Below are 17,269 nucleotides of genomic sequence, written 5' to 3' on the forward strand. Positions count from 1 at the left end.
GGCGGCGCGGCCCGGCCTGGAGGACAGTCCCCGGGGCGGGGAGTGGTGTGAGCCGCGGCGCCGCCAGCAAACTTTCCTCCTCTGAATTCTTGACCGAGAGCCTTGGAACCACATTCTGCCCAAATCTGTACACGCCGGAGCCAGGGAGCCGCCCGCCGCCGGGGGAGCAGAGTGGGGAAAGAGGGGTGGTGAGGGGAGCGGGGGGCAGGTGGGGGAGGGCGGAGGAGGTGGAAAGTAGAGGAGCGGAGGGGAGGAGGAGGGAGAGGAGCAGGGAGAGGTGGGGCGGGAAGGAGGGGGAAGGGGCAGACGGGGGATGTGGGAGGGGAGAGAAAGTGGAGGTGGGGGCGGGAAGGAGGAGGTGGGAGAGGGGAAAGCGGGGGAAGGGGGGAAGGTGGGGCGGGCGGAGGTGGGGGCAGAAAGTGGGGAAGAGCAGGGAGGGCGAGCGCCGCGGGTGGGCACGCGGCCCCGGGAGCGGCGGGCGGGCGAAGCAAGTTCCTTAGTTTCTCCCAAGCTCGGGAACTGTTGGACGGGCGGGAGCGCCGGGCTACCTGGAAGGCGTCTCCGGCTTTCGCGAGCGCCAAGGAGCTTTCCTGCAGCCGCTAAATAAATAAATAACCACTGACGCTCGCCCCGCCCAGGCCCGCCCAGGCCCGCCCATCCCCGCCCCGGCCAGCCCCGGCCAGCCCTGGCCGGCTCGGCTCAGCCCAGCTCCCTGGCCGCGGCGGCGGCGGCGGTGGCTGCGGTGGCTGCGGTGGCGGCGGCGGCGGCGCAGGCAGGGCTGGGCGCTCGGGGAGCTCCGCGCGCGGGGCAGCTTCCCCGTGACCCGCGGCCGCGCAGCTCAGGGAACTCAGCTCCGTGAGGCTTCCGGGAGAGGGGAAAGGCTGTTCTCCTTTGATGCTCTTTGGTTTCACAGTGGAAAACTACAATTAAAAAAACATAGCCATGAAAATAAGTGAGATTAGAACCTGCCGGCTTCACTTCCTGGAGGCTTTTTGTTGTGTCTTGAAACTAGGATCTTTGCGGGCCATCCCTGTAAGTGCCTTTTTAATCCATTCACACGGATGCTTGTGCGTCTCTGCCGCGTTTAACATCGGTCAGCGGGTGACACTGCGTTAATTTGCTCTGGTGATGATTTCTGCTTTGCTAGTTTAGCACTGCCTCGCTTGATGACACGTAATAAATGCACACACGTTGCAAAACTTAGGACACAGGGAGAGGCACCTTTTTAACTCTGCCATAAAATAGATAAGAAAATCTCTTCTAAAGCAATGCCAATATTGGGAAAATGGTTTATTATTTAGACTGTGGAGATATTAAAAACAACAAAACCTAATTAATTATTCATAGCCATTATAAAGTAACATGATAAAATCATTAAATAATAGCAATGACAAAAAATTTGTTGTTTTAAACTTACTGTTTTAGAATGTTTATCGTGTCATATATAGTAAATCACATATCTAGTTTTTGTGCATGTGTGTCAGAGAGAGATAGACAGACATGGATAACTTCTGCTCTGAAACACAGCAGGTTTAAGGCTTCAGTACAGAGAAGTTCCATGTGGAAAATCTCCAAATACAATTACAATAAAGGAGATACAATACAGAGTGTTATTAAACTGGAGTTTCTTCCCCCAGAGAGTTTACTCTAGTTTCCTTTAAAATAAACTAGGGCTGGGTGTGGTGGCTCAACGCCTATAATCCCAGCACTTTGGGAGGCTGAGGCAGGGGGATCATTTGGATCCAGGAGTTCAAGAGCAGCCTGGGCAACATAGCGAAACTCCGTCTCTAAAAAATTACAATATTAGCCGGGCGTGGTGGTGCACACCTGTAGTCCCAGCTATTAGGGAGGCTGAGACGGGAGGATGGCTTGAGCCTGGGAAGTGGAGGTTGCAGTGAGCCAAGATAGCACCACTGCACTCCAGCCAGACCCTGTCTCAAAAAAATAAAATAAACTGAAAGGCCAGGGAATCATACATTTAAAATTGGCCAGTGCTCATTAAAGATCACTCAAAAACCAGAATTAGGCATCCTTACGGTGGGAAGGTGGGCAATAAAAAGACGCAATCCCAATTTACAAAAATTTGGCCTTCGGGCCACATCTGATACACTTGCATAAAATCAAAAGATGATGCAATGCATGTTTTCCTAAATTAAACCAGAAATAGTGGTAGGGATATACCTTCATGCCAGCAGATGCACAGACAGGTTCTGATGGAAACTGTTTTCACTAAACCATGTCCCAGTTACTTTATGTAGCTTAACGAGCTGGGATTTGTATGTTCCCAACTAGAGGGTGCATGCTGGAGCTCCATGGGCCTGAACTTGTCTTCCAGACCTGTTTGTTTGGCCTGCAGGGTGTAGTTTAAACTTTTGAATTAGTTATGGATATTTTGAAATTGTTATGGTTCACATGGAAAGCTAGACTTTAGGCTTCTCTGAAACATGAGAAGACCCGGCCACCCTGGGTGGGACTGTTGGTGGGAGCCAACAGCCGTGTTAGGTGTGAGGGTGACAGTCTGCACCTCTCCAGCTGTCTTCCCCCACCTCTGCCTTCACTCTGTTAAGGCACTTGTCCACTCTGCACATGTGAATTTTCTAAAAATTAGTCCTGGTTCAGACAAACCACTGCACCCAGTGCTTGGACGTCTTACTAGGATTATTAAAGTCATAGATGACTTTGACACTCTAGGATCTAGAATTATGTAATGTTAAAACCTCAAATCTCGATTTCTGGAGATTCATTTGGGCAGATTCAACCAAACAGAGGCTGAATGTACATTTCCTGAAGGCAGGCACAACATGATGTCCTGGTTTCCTGGATTCTGCATTCCCCTAAGGTGCCGTGAGATGTAGGAGAGTGTGTGGTCTCTGAAATTAAGCTCAGGAATTTGGATCCCCAATAGTTACTTGCCATTCAGTGTAAAGCAAGTTATATACTATCTCTGAGCTTGTTTCCTCAAACACAGATAGTTATAATCAAACTACCTCTGTGGAGTATTGCATATTAAATTACTATATGTAAGTCTGCTCAAGAGTTTGCAGCAAATTTAAAATTAAATAAATAAATAAAATTACTATATGTGAAAGCATCTTGAACAGTACCTGGCCCACAGTGACCACCCAAAATAGTTGTTTCTCTTGCTCTTGGGATTTCAGTTTCTGGAGTGCAGTCAATCATAGCTCACTGCAGCGTCAACCTCCTGGGCTCAGTGATCTTCCTTCCCAGTCCCGCCTCCCGAGTAGCTAGGATTACAGGTGTATGCTACCATGCCCACCTAATTTTTAATTTTTTATTTGTAGATACCAGGTCTCACTATGTTGCCCAGGCTGGTCTTGAACTCCTGGCCTCAAGCAATCCTCCTACCTCAGCCTCCCAAAGTGCTAGGATTACAGGCATGAGCCACAGTGCCCAATTCTTGGATACCTGCTTTACATTACAGTGTCTGTTCTCTCCCTCAGGATTTTGATTCAAGAAGTCTCAATGGGGCCTGAGGGTTAACATTTTAACGTTTAATCCTGGGGGAGGAGTTCTCAGACCACACTCTGACAATGCCCATCCTGGATTGGCCACAGTTGTTCAATTAGATGAGTCAGAGAACAAAGAAATAGGCCCTGGCTGATTCCCTGGCTGGTCCTGGCCAGCATGCTGATCCTGCAGCTCCATTGGATGCACTGCTTGGCTCCCAATTGTCTACTTACCAGTTCATGCATATTTATTGAGCACCTACTAGAAACATAGTGAGGCAGGCACTTGAAGTAGTTCCTTTTCTCAGGGAGATTGGGAATGGAATACAAAGCCCAGGGCCTGGCATTGGGCTCCAGTCCCTCCCGTTCCTACCACTTACCATTCAATACCATCTCTAATGCCTTCTTCCCAAAGACAGTCACTCCTCCCCACCCAGCGCCATGCATTCTCATGCCATATTACTGAGTCTTGGATAACAGTTACTTTTGCATTACATGCAGACACTTAACATAGTACTGGTTAGGTGTTCCTCACATACTTGTGGGACTTAATTTCCTTGGACAAATCTGTCTTCTGAAACTTCAGCTTATGTTTATTCACTTATCAAATATTTATGGGCCGGGCAGGGTTTTCACGCCTGTAATCCCAGCACTTTGGGAGGCCAAGGCAGGCAGATCACCTGAGGTCAGGAGTTTGAGACCAGCCTGGCCAACATGGTGAAACCCGTCTCTGCTAAAAATAACAAAAATTAGCCGGGCGTGCCTGGAATCCCAGCTACTCCAGAGGCCAAAGCAGGAGAATCACTTGAACCTGGGAGGCGGATGTTGCAGCGAGCCAAGATTGCGCCACTGCACTCCAGCCTGAGTGATAAGAACAAAACTCTGTCAAAAAAAAAAAAAAAAAAAAAAAAAAAAGGAAAGGGAAGGAAGGAAGGAAGGAAAGAAGGAAAGAAAGAAAAGAAAAGAAAGGAAAGGAAAGGAAAGGAAAGGAAAGGAAAGGGCCAGGCACAGTGGCTCATGCCTGTAATCCCAGCACTTTGGGAAGCCAAGGCTGGTGGGTCACCTGAGGTCAGGAGTTTGAGAACAGCATGGCCAACATGGTGAAACCCCATATCTACTAAAAATACAAAAATTAGCCAGGCGTGGTGGTGGGCGCCTGTAATCCCAGCTACTCGGGAGGCTGAGGCAGGAGAATCATTTGAACCTGGGAGGCGGAGGTTGCAGTGAGCTGAGATCACGCCATTGAACTCTAGCTTGGGAGACAAGAGTGAAACTCCTCAAAAAAAAAAAAAAAAAAGTATGGATGCGAGTCAGGGCTTACACAAAAGTGAGGGGTCGGGAGGGGGAATGTATGGAGCACCTTCTATAAGCCAGACACTGGCGCAGAAGCTGGGGATACAGCAATGGACAAAATTACAATCCCTGCCCATATGGAGCTTTTAGTTGGGGAAGACAGGTCATATAAACATACTATTTTGAATTCTTACTTATTCAATCATTTTCTGTACCCTGACATCTGCTGCAATCTTATTTGCTCTCTGAATCCTAACTTATTTTCCTGCCAGATGGACTTCTTTCCTAGTCCTGGTCTACACAGCCTGTGCTTAGGTGGTGATTTTATTATCTGTAGCTAGAGAGCTCTCTGCATATACTGTTACATTTTGATTCAAAATGTCTGTATTTCTTCCAGGCTTTGATCAAAATCAACCATTCCTTTCCAAAATTCAGAAGCTTCCACAACAAGGTAACTTTTAAAAATGCAACTTGTATATTCTTTTCTTACAGAATATTGCAGAGAAGGCTTATTGAAGCCAAGTGACTGCTGTCCCATTTTTTGTTGTTCTAATACTACTTTTCTTTTTAAGCTCCTTAGCTCTTATGGCAAATATAAAAATAACTCTGACTACTTTGCATTCATATTCCGTAACTTATTTTGAGCAATGCCATTAATAATTTATTGTAAAAGATAATCTTACCTTTAAATATGTGATTTTTAAATAAGTTTTGCTGCCTTCTTACTGAAGTTTTCGTGTCGTTCTGGGTATAATACTTGTTCTACAGAAATTCAAGTCCAATTTTATAATTAAAATGACAGGTTTCAAGATATTAAATATTCTACAAAGTGAGTTATATCTGAAAATTCAGGTAAACAAGTATAATTTACATTTGTACTCTAAAGTGATAACTTTTTGTGAAAATGCCCCAAAATATATTATTTCTATCCCTTTGCATGAGTATATTTGTATATTTGACCTCTATTCATTATCTTCTTTGGCTCTCAGTTGATACATTTTATCATTTCCCATGTCTGAATTACTTCCTGTTGAGAACATGAACTGGATTAATAGAAATTCCTCAGAAAAAAAAATTCAAACACCAAGGATCTCACTTTGTGCTGTGAAATGCAAGATGAGCAATCTGATCTGGATATAATATCAGTCTTCAGTCAGGCAGCAGGTGAATATGCAGGTAGAATTATAATGTGTAAGGCCGGGTGCGGTGGCTCACGTCCGTAATCTGAGCACTTTGGGAGACCAACGCAGGCGGATCACTTGAGGTCAGGAGTTTGAGACTAGCACGGCCAACATGGTGAAACCTCGCCTCTGCTAAAAATACAAAAAAAAGTTAGCTGGGCATGGTGGCACGTGCCTGTAATCCCAGCCACTTGGGAGGCCCAGGCAAGAGAATGGCTTGAACCCAGGAGGCGGAGGTTGCAGTGAGCCGAGATGGCGCCACTGCAATCCAGCCCCGGCAACAGAGCGAGGCTCTGGCTCTAGAAAAAAAAAAAAAAAGAATTATAATGTGTAGGATTGTGGATGATCACTCTAATCAACCAGTGGGCAAGTTGCTTTGCTCAGCGTAAGTTCAAACTGCCACATCAGAACGTTATTTGTGTATACATATGCAACCATTGAAAGTGGCCGTTACCACGATGCATTCTGGGAAAGGAGCAGCACCAAATCCAAGATGGCGGCCAGCAGGAGGCTGATGAAGGAGCTTGAAGAAATCCGCAAATGTGGAATGGAAAACTTCCGTAACATCCAGGTTGATGAAGCTAATTTATTGACTTGGCAAGGGCTTATTGTTCCTGACAACCCTCCGTATAATAAGGGGGCCTTCAGAATCGAAATCAACTTTCCAGCAGAGTACCCATTCAAACCACCGAGGATTACATTTAAAACAAAGATCTATCACCCGAACATCGACGAAAAGGGGCAGGTCTGTCTGCCAGTAATTAGTGCTGAAAACTGGAAGCCAGCAACCAAAACCGACCAAGTAATCCAGTCCCTCATAGCACTGGTGAATGACCCACAGCCCGAGCACCCGCTTCGGGCTGACCTAGCTGAAGAATACTCTAAAGACCGTAAAAAATTCTGTAAGAATGCTGAAGAGTTTACAAAGAAATATGGGGAAAAGCGACCTGTGGACTAAAATCTGCCACGATTGATTCCAGCAAGTGTGAGCAGAGACCGACCCCCTGTAGTACATTCAGACACCTCGCAAAGAAGGACTCTGTGGAAATCGACGTGCCACCGCCTGGCGTTCGCTTGCAGCAGTTACTGACTTTCTACAGTTTTCTTAATTAAAAGTGGTCTAGGTAACCTGTAAAGAAAGGATTAAAAATTTAAGATGTTCTAAAAAAAAAAAAAAAGTGGCCATTAATAGACGGAACTATACATTGGACTAGTTGGTGTTTTAAAAGCATAAAATCTGGCTACCCTAACAGGATAAGAGTTCAGACAGCAGGATGTTGACACAGGGTCCTACCAGAACCCAGGGTTTACTTAGAGAACATAAAAGAAGAGAGATTGTATGCTCTATTCCTTGCTTTTTTTTTTTTGGTGGATGTAGATAGGAAATGGGATGAGAGTGGCCACAGGAATTCGTATTGGTCGTGGGAAATCCATTTTTGTTTTAATTGATGTTTCCTGTTGAACTGACATTTAGATTGAAATACCCGCGAGCCAGGTTCCATGGCTCAGACCTGTAATCCCATCACTTTGGGAAGCTGAGGTGGGTGGATCACCTGAGGTCAGGAGTTTGAGACCAGCCTGGCCAACGTGGTGAAACCCCATCTCTACTAAAAATAAAATAAATAAATAAATAAATAAAATTAGTCGGGTGTGGTGGCAGGCTCCTGTAATCCCAGCTACTCAGGAGGCTGAGGCAGGAGAATCATTTGAACCCTGGAGGCAGAGGCTGCAGTGAGCCCAGATTGCGCCATTGCACTCCAGCCTGGGCAACAAGAGCAAAACTCTGTCCCCCCACCCCATCCCAAAAAAACTGACTGAAATACCTGGAAGGCACACCATAATTGGGGTGTCTTTAGGCTGAAATGGAGACAACAGAAAGTGAGGTGGCTTGGAGGGACTCAGATGGCACTGGTAAAGGAAATGAAACAAATGCAAATTTCACAGACAAAAAAGTAGCTTTGCCACCTCTCATTTTGGCTGGGCTGCTCTGAAGTGCTGCATCTTTTATCGTGTCTAGGCTCTCATCCTTAATGACATTTTCATATTCTCCATCCCCATCCCCCACCGCCTCTCCAGTAAGGCCTTTTTGACAAGCTGCACTTCCCTGCTTTAGTAATTGGTGATAAGATTTGTTCTGTAGAACATATACATAGAGGATTGTTCACTCTCCTCCTTTTATGAAATAATTTTTAGAAATTGAGCTGTTAAAGGTTGTGTTTGAACACATTTTTTTGGAACAAGAACTTTAATTAAAGGATCAAAAAACCCAAGCTCTTGCTTTTGAATAACTGAAGCCAGTGTCTACAATTTCTCATATCTCAAATCTGTAGAAACTAGTTGTGTGATTCCAGCGGTGCATGGGACCCCTTGGGTGTCTGAAGAGAAGGGTGTGGGAGGGAGAGCCGCACCTCTGCAGTCTTGCTCTGCTGTTGTAGTAGGCAGCTGTCCACCCCCACCCCACCCTGCACTTCAGGCTCTGGAGTCAGCAGATGAAGCATTTTCTAAATTATATTTTAAGTATATGTTTTAAACTTGTCAAAAAGATAAATCAATCTATAGAAACTATTATCAATCTAGCTTCTTTTACCTTCAACTTGTAAAGAAAGTTTGCCTTCTTGAGTTCTTTTTGTCATGTGCAGTAGGAGTGGCTCGTGTGAGTATCATCAGTGAAGGGAAACCCACACATCTTGGTGAGCAATGAGAAATCACCATGTTAAAATTCCAGGGATTTTCTTCTCTGGTCATTGTCATAGCCGGTGTCTTCATGGAAGACATATTTTCATTTCATTACCATATTTGATGCCCAAGTATTTAATAATCGTTTATGACTACTAAACTTCTGGGGATCTTAGAATTTAACTGGCTCTAGAAAGTGGCAGAGAAACCTACACATGATTCCATGTCCTAATCCATAAGACATGAGTGATATAAGCTGAGGAGGGAAGGTGAGTCACTCCTCCTGTTAGTCTGGGGGAATGTGTATGAGTCATTTTGTGCTTCTTTTTTTCTTTTCTTTTCTTTTATTTTTAGCATTTTTAATAAAGTACCAAACAAAGAGTTGTCTGGTTTTTGTTTTGGAGAGTGAGGGCTACTGGTGAGGGTAAATTTCTGAACTACCCGGGAGAATGTAGTCAGGAACCTCCCAGCAGGATCAGAGAGGAGCCATCAGCTGGAGGGAGAGGGGAAAGGATCAGGTAAGGTAAGGGAACTAGGATTGCTTAACATGCAAGGGGTAAAGTAGAACCAAAGAGAATTTTTGTGCCCCAACAGGAGCAGGGAAATCTGAGAAGATGCCAACCAACTTCTAAGATTATTTTATTGATTCAGAGAAAAATGCAAATTTCAACCACAGCTAAACAATAAAAAGGGAAACTTTTCATTTGGAACCAATAGTTATCATGAGTTGATTAAAAACATGAGCTGGCCTAAAGGTGATATCCTAAACTTCTGGAGTGTGGCAAGTGATTGTTAAATTGCCTTAATTCTCTACCTAACATTTTTCTACAATGCAAGCATCTAAGAAAAGACTGAAAAAGTGGTAACCCAGATATTTGAAGTCTGCTTTCACCCAAATATGAGAACATTTTTAAATGTCAGGTGGGCAATGGTGTTGGTCTTGCTCCTCCAGGGCATTCGTCTTGCAGGGACACTGTTGGGGTGCAGGTGGGGTGGTCATGAGGACACAGACCTGCTCTATGAAATCAATTTCCAAAGCTTGAGCTCACTTCCAAAAACGCTTCTCAAGCATGATGATAACCAACTATAGATTTATCCTGATGGAATAATCTTTCTACAAGCTTTTATGTTCACTGTGTTGGCTTGTGGTAGCTAGTGAAAACTGGGTGATTTCCTCCCCTAATCTAGAGGCTGACCATTTAGAAACACAGCAGAAGAGGTTTCCAAAATGAATAAATATCTCTTGCTGTTTGAAAAGTGAACCTTCTAACAGATGAAGAAGCTGCCCAGGCAGGTATTCTGAGTCACTGTGTGATTCTGGACATGCCATTCGACCTTCCTTCCGGCTTCAGTGAAGTTAATGTTTTTCCTCCCACTGACTCGTGATGGTGCCTTGGGGACACAAGAAATGAATGTTAGCAAATTTCTAAAATGCCACAGGAAGAATCAGGTAAAAAACACACTTTTGTGAAATGTAGCTGCTGTGTAAAAGGCACATGGCACACAGCCTTCCTGGCTCAGGGACAAAAATATTCATCTTTCTATAATTCAGAACCAAAAGCGGAACAATACCATGGAAGGTTTTAGGAAGGGAAGCAGAGTGTCCTTTTTACACCAATGAGGTGAGTCATGTTCTTTTCTGATGTCTCTGGGAAAGATGTGATCAACATAAGATGTTTTATTGCCGATGCCTAGGTAAAGCAATCTCAGTATTCATGTCTCAGAAACGTGTCTTCAGATTCAGTTTCACCTCTCTGAAAATGAGCTCTCCTATGGGAAGGTTTGGTTACTAGTATAATTACAGGCTTCTGAGGGTGCCCTGGCTGTGTCTTTTGTCCATTCCCAACTGTTGCTCCTTCTTTAAAATATACATATGTTACACTTCTGCCTGATCTCTTGACAGTGCTGAGGACAATGCCTTTTCCTACTGGTGGGCCACATGCATCAAACAGTTTCACAACATACGGTTGTCAGAAGGGCCATCTATGAAGCAGCATATATACCAGCACTTAATGTTAGCATCTCTCACCACTTAGTGAACGAATTTAGTCACAAGTCAGGCTGGGATTCTAATTTTTTAATTATGTATTTACTTACTTTACAGACAGGGTCTCTGTTGCACAGGCTGGAGTGCAGTGCAGTGGCACGATCATAGCTCACTGTAACCTTGAGCTCCTGGGTTCAAACGATCCTTCTGCCTCAGCCTCCAGAGCAGCTGGAACTACAGGCACGTGCCACCATGCCGGCTAATTTATTTTAAACATTTTTTGTAGAAACAGGGTCTCACTATATTGTCCAGGCTGGTCTCGAACTTCCGGCCTCAAGTGATCATCCTGCCTCAGCCTCCCAAAGCACTAGGATTACAGATGTGAGCCACTGTGCCCACCCCAGGCTGGGATTCTAAAGATAGGCAGGCAAGGGCTTTTGTTAGAAGGAAATTGTCTAAAATTTCAGCAAGCAAACATGTGTTTTTTCTTGATGAGGACACCATACAACACACATCTCCACTAATGCAAGACACTTGGAAACGGGCTTTGCCAGAGATATTCCACAAGAGGTGAGACGCTAAGACAGCTAGTTTACTGGCCTCAGCAGTAAGCAAGAGAAATAGGTCAACATTTCAGAATGACATAGAATTCTGAGGAATTCATGAGGTACAGAGACTCATGCCCACGTCACCTGCTAAAGTTCAAAGGATACACCTTTACACGTGGGAAGATGCTATGCAGTGACTATTAGAAAAGGATAGAAAAGTTTAAAAGGGTTTTTTGTTTTCTGTTTTTTTGTTTGGTTGATTTTTTGGACTCACCAAAGTAGCCACTAGACCATCAAGTTTGCGAGACACGACTTCATAAAACACAAATGTCTGTAATCCCAGCACTTTGAGAAGCCAAGGTGGATGGATCACTTGAGTGTAGGAGTTCAAGACTAGCCTGGGCAACATAGTGAGACCCTCATCTCTATAAAAAATACAAAAAGAGTTTGCTAGCTGTGGTGGCACATGCCTGTGGTCCCAACTGCTTGAGAGGCTGAGGTGAGAAGATCACTTGAGCCTGGGAGGTTGAGGCTGCAGTGAACTGTGATTATGCCACTATATCCTAGCCTGGATGACAGAGCAAGACCTCATCTCAAAAGAAGAAAAAAAAAAAAAGAAGAAAAAAGAAAACACAAATGCTTGCTTGTGTGTTAAGATACTCTTCTATTCCCATGAAAAGCTTGGAGAGGCTAGGCGCGGTGGCTCATGCCTGTAATCCCAGCACTTTGGGAGTCTGAGGCGGGTGGATCACGAGGTCAGCAGTTCAAGACTAGCCTGGCCAAGATGGTGAAACCCCGTCTCTACTAAAAATACAATGATTAGCTGGGTGCGGTGGCAGGCACTTGTAGTCCCAGCTCTTTGTGAGGCTGAGGCAGGAGAATCACTTGAACTGGGGAGGCGGAGGTTGCAGTGAGCCGAGATTATGCCACTGCACTCTAGCCTGGGTGACAGAGCAAGACTCCATCTCAAAAAAAAATAAAAAGAAAAGCTCGGAGAACCAGAAATTTAATTTGTTTACTCTTTCATTAAGTTGTGCAGCAAACTTCACTGAACACCTCCAATGACAAAAAGCTGCACTTGGGCCTGGAGATACAACTATAAAGGGGACCCACACCCTGCCTTTGAGGAGCCTCCAACCCTTACCCCACTTTAGGCTCTGCATATGTAGTTTCAGGCTAATTTGCACAACTGGACCAGCTATTTGGAACATGAGAATCAGAGAGAAGTGGTTTCTTGAACTCATCAATAACCAATTATCACTAAAAATTCTCTGCCTAGATATGAGAGTATTCCGTGACCTATTTCAAAAACCTCATTTAAAAATATACTTGGTGGCCTGGTGCAGTGACTCACACCTGTAATCCCAGCACTTTGGGAGGCTGAGGTGGGAGGACCACTTGAGGCCAGGAGTTCAAGACCAGCCTGGACAATATAGCAAAACCCCATCTCTAAAAACACTGGGAAAAAAAAAAAAAGTTAGCGAGGCCTAGTGGTGCATGTCTATGGTCCCAGCTACTCAGGAGGCTAAGGCAGGAGCATCACTGGAACCCAGGAATTGGAGGCTGCATTGAACTATGATGGCACCACTGCACTCCAGCCTAGGCAAAAGAGAGACACCTTGTCTTTGGAAAAAAACAAAAACCACCACCACCACCACCACCAACAACAACAAACTCAGAAAACAAAAGTAAAACAATGGACTGTTTTATCCTAAAGGGAGGTAATATTCCTGAACGCCCACATATTTTGGGATATCCACAACAGTAGAGCAGAAAAGATGAGGTTAAAGAGAGATGCTTGTTGGGGCCTGTTCTTTTCCATCATTTCAGAACCAACTTGTTTTCTCTGTATTTGAGAAGTATTCGAGGCCATCACCCCCAAGAGGTCAAAGAGGCCAATCCAGCTGTAATGGAGTCCCACAGACTCACATAATCAGATAGACTTGGTTTTGTTGTATTTTTGGGGGGGTTTTGTTGTTGTTGTTGTTTGTTTGTTTTCTCAGGACTAAGTCTCACTCTGTCACCCAGGCTGGAGTGCAGTGGCACGATCTCGGCTCACTGCAACTTCCACCTCCCGAGTTCAAGCAATTCTCTTGCCTCAGCCTCCTGAGTAGCTGGGATTGCAGGCGTGAGCCACCACGCCTGGCTAATTTTTCTATTTTTGGTAGAGACAGAGTTTCACCATGTTGGCCAGGCTGGTCTCAATCTTCTGACCTCAAATGGTCAGCCTGCCTCGGCCTCCCAAAGCGCTGAGTTACAGACGTGAGCCACCATACCTGGCCAGACTTAGTTTTTATAGAAGGGTAAAAAGCCTTACAGATAATGTGGCTGGCCAGAGCCTGGGTATGGAGGCAAAATTTCAGTTTTGGAATGACCCATCTGACATGTCCCCTTACTTGTTTGGGCCCCAGGTTACTCACTTGTGAAATGAAGGCATTATGCTGGATGATGTCTGAAGTCCCTTCTCACATTCCATTATTACATGACAACAGTGGCATTCTTAGCATGTTTTGCGATTTTAATTCGTTGATTAGGTATTTCATCAAGGACCAAAGTTGCTTCAATGCTAAGATTAGAACAATTTTAGTAAGCTTCAAAGTTAATAATTAATGCAAATAAATGAGCCATTTCACACCTCTACAGGTATGCTCTCCTTTCCAACTCTGCACAGAAGAAATAATAGCAAACAGCAATGAATTAATTCCCAAGCAAAGATTACTTCTGGCAATTAGGAAAGACAGACTCTTTTCTGTTTATATATACCTATGCTGTATTTAAATATGTGTTCACATTTATAAATATATATGTACCATTTTTCGTTAAATGTAAATATTCCCAAATAATATTATGATGTTAACACCTATAATATTTGTTGAGCACATACTGTTGAGGACTTCATGGACATTATCAATGATTTCTTATTTTCATTTATTTCTTCTGTTTCCACTCTTAATGCCACAAATGATTTCTAAAAATATGGAGATTTACAAAGTTTATTGTAAACATTTTATCTAGCAGGCACAGATGTTATCAGAGTGTAAGGAAATGACAATTCCTAAAAAATACTCTCAATTTATCTGAACTTTTGCTAATGAACTTTCTAGAAATGTATTCATTTGAGCATGTTTATCTGGGGACACGGATTTTGTCTCCACCAAAACTTTCCTCTTTTGGACAGAGAGAAAAAAATCTTGGAGATTATGGAGGACGGGAGACATTGCCATCCCTAGAGAGATCAGAAAATTTAAAAAATCTCAGTCAGTCTCAAGGAAAATTTCCTGGCAATGAGGTTTATATTTGATAAGTTGTGATATTTGAACTACATGCTCTGGAAACAGTTATAAAATAAATTTTCACATCACTGAGACAAGTTAGGTGTGGTTCTTTCAATCTGGACCATATCAGAATTCATACTGGAGCTGAAATTTCTTAGAACCAATAATTTCCATCTCCTTTGCTAATGCAGAACTCCCAGAGCAGTGAGGAAACACTTAATAGCATAAGGGTTTCGTATTATGATGATTATAAGGCTACATGTTTTCCCAAAATGTACAAATACAATATGCCATGTTTTCTTTACTCATATGCCTGCATATGGAAAGCAGAAATAAAAATTGTTTACTTTGGTGACAACAAATGCCATTCTCTTGCTTAGCGGGCTTTTGATATCCTTCAGCCAAACATGCAGCCTCTCAAGATACCAGAATCTGGCTGGGCACGGTGGCGCACGCCTGTAGTCCCAGCACTTTGGGAAGCCAAGGCGGGCAGATCACCTGAGGTCAGGAGTTCCAGACCAGCCTGGCCGACATGCTGAAACCCCATCTCTTCTAAGAATACACAAAAATTAGCCAGGCATGGTGGTTGGCACCTGTAAGCCCAGCTGCTTGGGAGGCTGAGGCAGGAGAATGGCTTGAACCTGGGAAGCAGAGGTTGCAGTGAGCAAAGATTGCACCACTGCACTCCAACCTGGGCAACTGAGTGAGACTTCGTCTCAAAAAAAAGAAAAAAAAAAGGCCGGGCATGGTGGCTCACGCCTATAATCCCAGCACTTTGGGAGGCCAAGGCAGGTGGATCACGAGGTCAGGAGATTGAGACCATCCTGGCTAACACAGTGAAACCCCGTCTCGACTAAAAATACGAAAAATTAGCTGGGCATGGTAGCAGGTGCCTGTAGTCCCAGCTACTCGGGAGGCTGGGGCAGGAGAATGGTGTGAACCCTGGAGGCGGAGCTTGCAGTGAGCCGAGATCGTGCCACTGCACTCCAGCCTGGGCGACAGAGCGAGACTCCGTCTCAAAAAAAAAAAAAAAAAAAAAGATACCAGGTCTGTTTTAAATACAATAATGAGTTTCTCACTCCCAGCCTCCTTTTTCTCTCTGTTCCTTTTTAAATGACTCCATTGTTAAATAAGAAATGGATAATGTCAGCTTTCCCAATGGCACTAGTAGTATTTGTTGCTATTTCATAAGTAATTTAGGAAAGCAACTGAAGCATAAAGAAGCTAATTATTTATTACTGTCTTCTCCTCTACTGGATATCACTATAATCTTTAATATTAATGTCTTTCTTACAAGTGTAAGGTTGGAAAATTGAAGTCAGTGAGTTTCATTGATAAATTAAGCAGCTATGAAATGTTATCAGGTGACTAGCTGATCCTGATTTTATCATCAAACTAAAACAGTGCTTTGCTTAATGCATGCATTATCTAAATATTTAATCTAAGTGTGTGTTGATGTATTCTTAATTGTTGTAACACCTTCTTTAAGCGAATCTCTTTTAGGGTCATAAGCAGTTTGAGCTGGTTCTTATAAGTCAAGTGCAACCTTACCAATCAACTGTTCGATAACCAGTGTGGTATGGACAAGACAGACTGAGCCAGGACAGAGCAATAGCCTGAGTGATGGAAGCTGTGCTCAGAAGCCAGCCTAGCCAGAGCTGGCAATTCAGGCAATTCACAGGATAACGCAAAAGCCACAATCTGGGAGCCTAGAATCAGAAGAGAGGTGTCTGATGTGGATATTGTCGGAAAGTATGTGCATCGTACAGCCAGAGTATGTCAGAAGAAACATGGTTCCAGTACGTTGCTCTTCAAACTCTACACGGTGCAGGCAGAGATCATTAAGCAAATATATGTCAGAAAGGACAGGAAGCTCCTTGCCTGGTTCAGCTACCACCTCTCTGTAAAGAGGGGTGCATAAAACCCACACAGATAACCCACCTCTACCCACCCATAGAGCATCCTCACTCTAGGAGCATGAAAATACCTAAAGGTTTTCAAGTCTCTCAATGGCCTTGTGAAAATTAGCCTAAAATCACATGTGCAGAGGCTAAAGATGCGAACCATTTTCTCAAATGAGCACCGCATCTTTTCCATTGTTCTGGAATTGGTGACACTACCATCATCCTCTTGATTCCTGTGGAATCTTCTTGGACCCTGCCCTTATGGTCCATTTTGCCTGCCCCACGCTGACCCAGCCCCAGTGAGTGTTCTACCTCCAATGGCCGGGACACCACAGAACACGCTGCCTAAAGCACCATTTTTTTTTTTTTTTTAATTGTTTGAGACAGGGTGTCACTCTGTTGCCCAGGCTGGAGTGCAGTGTCACGATCTCAGTTCACTGCAGCCTTGACCTCTCAGGCTCAAAGGATTCTCCCACCTAAGCTTCCTGAGTAGCTGGGACTATAGGCACACCACCATGCCTGGCTAATTTTTTTTTTTTTTTTAATGTTTTGTAGAGATGAGGTTTTGGCATGTTTCTCAGGATGGTCTTGAACTCGTGGGCTCAAGTGATCAACCCTCCTTGGCCTCCCAAAGTTCTGGGACTACAGACATCTATAGACACGAGCCACAGCACCCAGCTTTTTTTTTTTTTTTTTTTTTTCTGAGACAGGGTCTTGCTCTGTTGCCTGTGCTAGAGTGCAGTGGTATGAACTCAGTTCACTACATCCTTGACCTCCTGGTCTCAGGCAATCTTCCCACCTCTGCCTCCTGACTAATACAAAAAAATTAGCCATGTGCAGTGGCATGCACCTGTAGTCCCAGCTGAAGGCTGAGGCACAAGAATCTCTTGAACCTAGGAGGCGGAGGTTGCAGTGAGCCGAGATCACACCACTGCACT

At 44.2% G+C, this 17,269-nt stretch overlaps 1 protein-coding gene and 3 long non-coding RNA genes across 5 annotated transcripts; 2 read left to right on the top strand and 2 right to left on the bottom strand.

The window, feature by feature from the left end:
• The first annotated feature begins 652 nt into the window (after window positions 1-652).
• Window positions 653-6,268, top strand: LOC106994207 (uncharacterized). Its single transcript, XR_001440691.3, has 3 exons — window positions 653-1,032; window positions 5,158-5,211; window positions 5,750-6,268. It is a non-coding gene; the product is annotated as an uncharacterized LOC106994207 (long non-coding RNA).
• LOC144336241 (uncharacterized) lies at window positions 1,454-4,384 on the bottom strand. Its single transcript, XR_013407860.1, has 2 exons — window positions 3,367-4,384; window positions 1,454-1,694 (listed from the first exon to the last, which is right to left on the bottom strand). It is a non-coding gene; the product is annotated as an uncharacterized LOC144336241 (long non-coding RNA).
• A 148-nt stretch (window positions 6,269-6,416) lies between the features above and the next one.
• Window positions 6,417-7,119, top strand: UBE2L5 (ubiquitin conjugating enzyme E2 L5). 2 transcript variants are annotated; one of them, XM_077974159.1, is made up of 2 exons: window positions 6,417-6,461; window positions 6,558-7,119. In XM_077974159.1, the coding sequence occupies exons 1-2, from the start codon at window positions 6,435-6,437 to the stop codon at window positions 6,897-6,899; spliced, it is 369 nt and encodes a 122-aa protein (XP_077830285.1). In that variant the 5' UTR covers window positions 6,417-6,434; the 3' UTR covers window positions 6,900-7,119. The 2 variants fall into 2 exon arrangements, with proteins under 2 accessions (XP_077830285.1, XP_028693470.1); XM_028837637.2 differs by having other exon boundaries at window positions 6,417-7,119.
• Window positions 7,120-9,240: 2,121 nt separating this feature from the next.
• Window positions 9,241-11,784, bottom strand: LOC144336243 (uncharacterized). The gene is made up of 2 exons (XR_013407862.1): window positions 10,973-11,784; window positions 9,241-10,832 (listed from the first exon to the last, which is right to left on the bottom strand). It is a non-coding gene; the product is annotated as an uncharacterized LOC144336243 (long non-coding RNA).
• Between the last annotated feature and the right edge of the window lie 5,485 nt (window positions 11,785-17,269).

Source organism: Macaca mulatta, chromosome 17 (genome assembly GCF_049350105.2).
Source record: "Macaca mulatta isolate MMU2019108-1 chromosome 17, T2T-MMU8v2.0, whole genome shotgun sequence".
NCBI lineage: Eukaryota > Metazoa > Chordata > Mammalia > Primates > Cercopithecidae > Macaca > Macaca mulatta.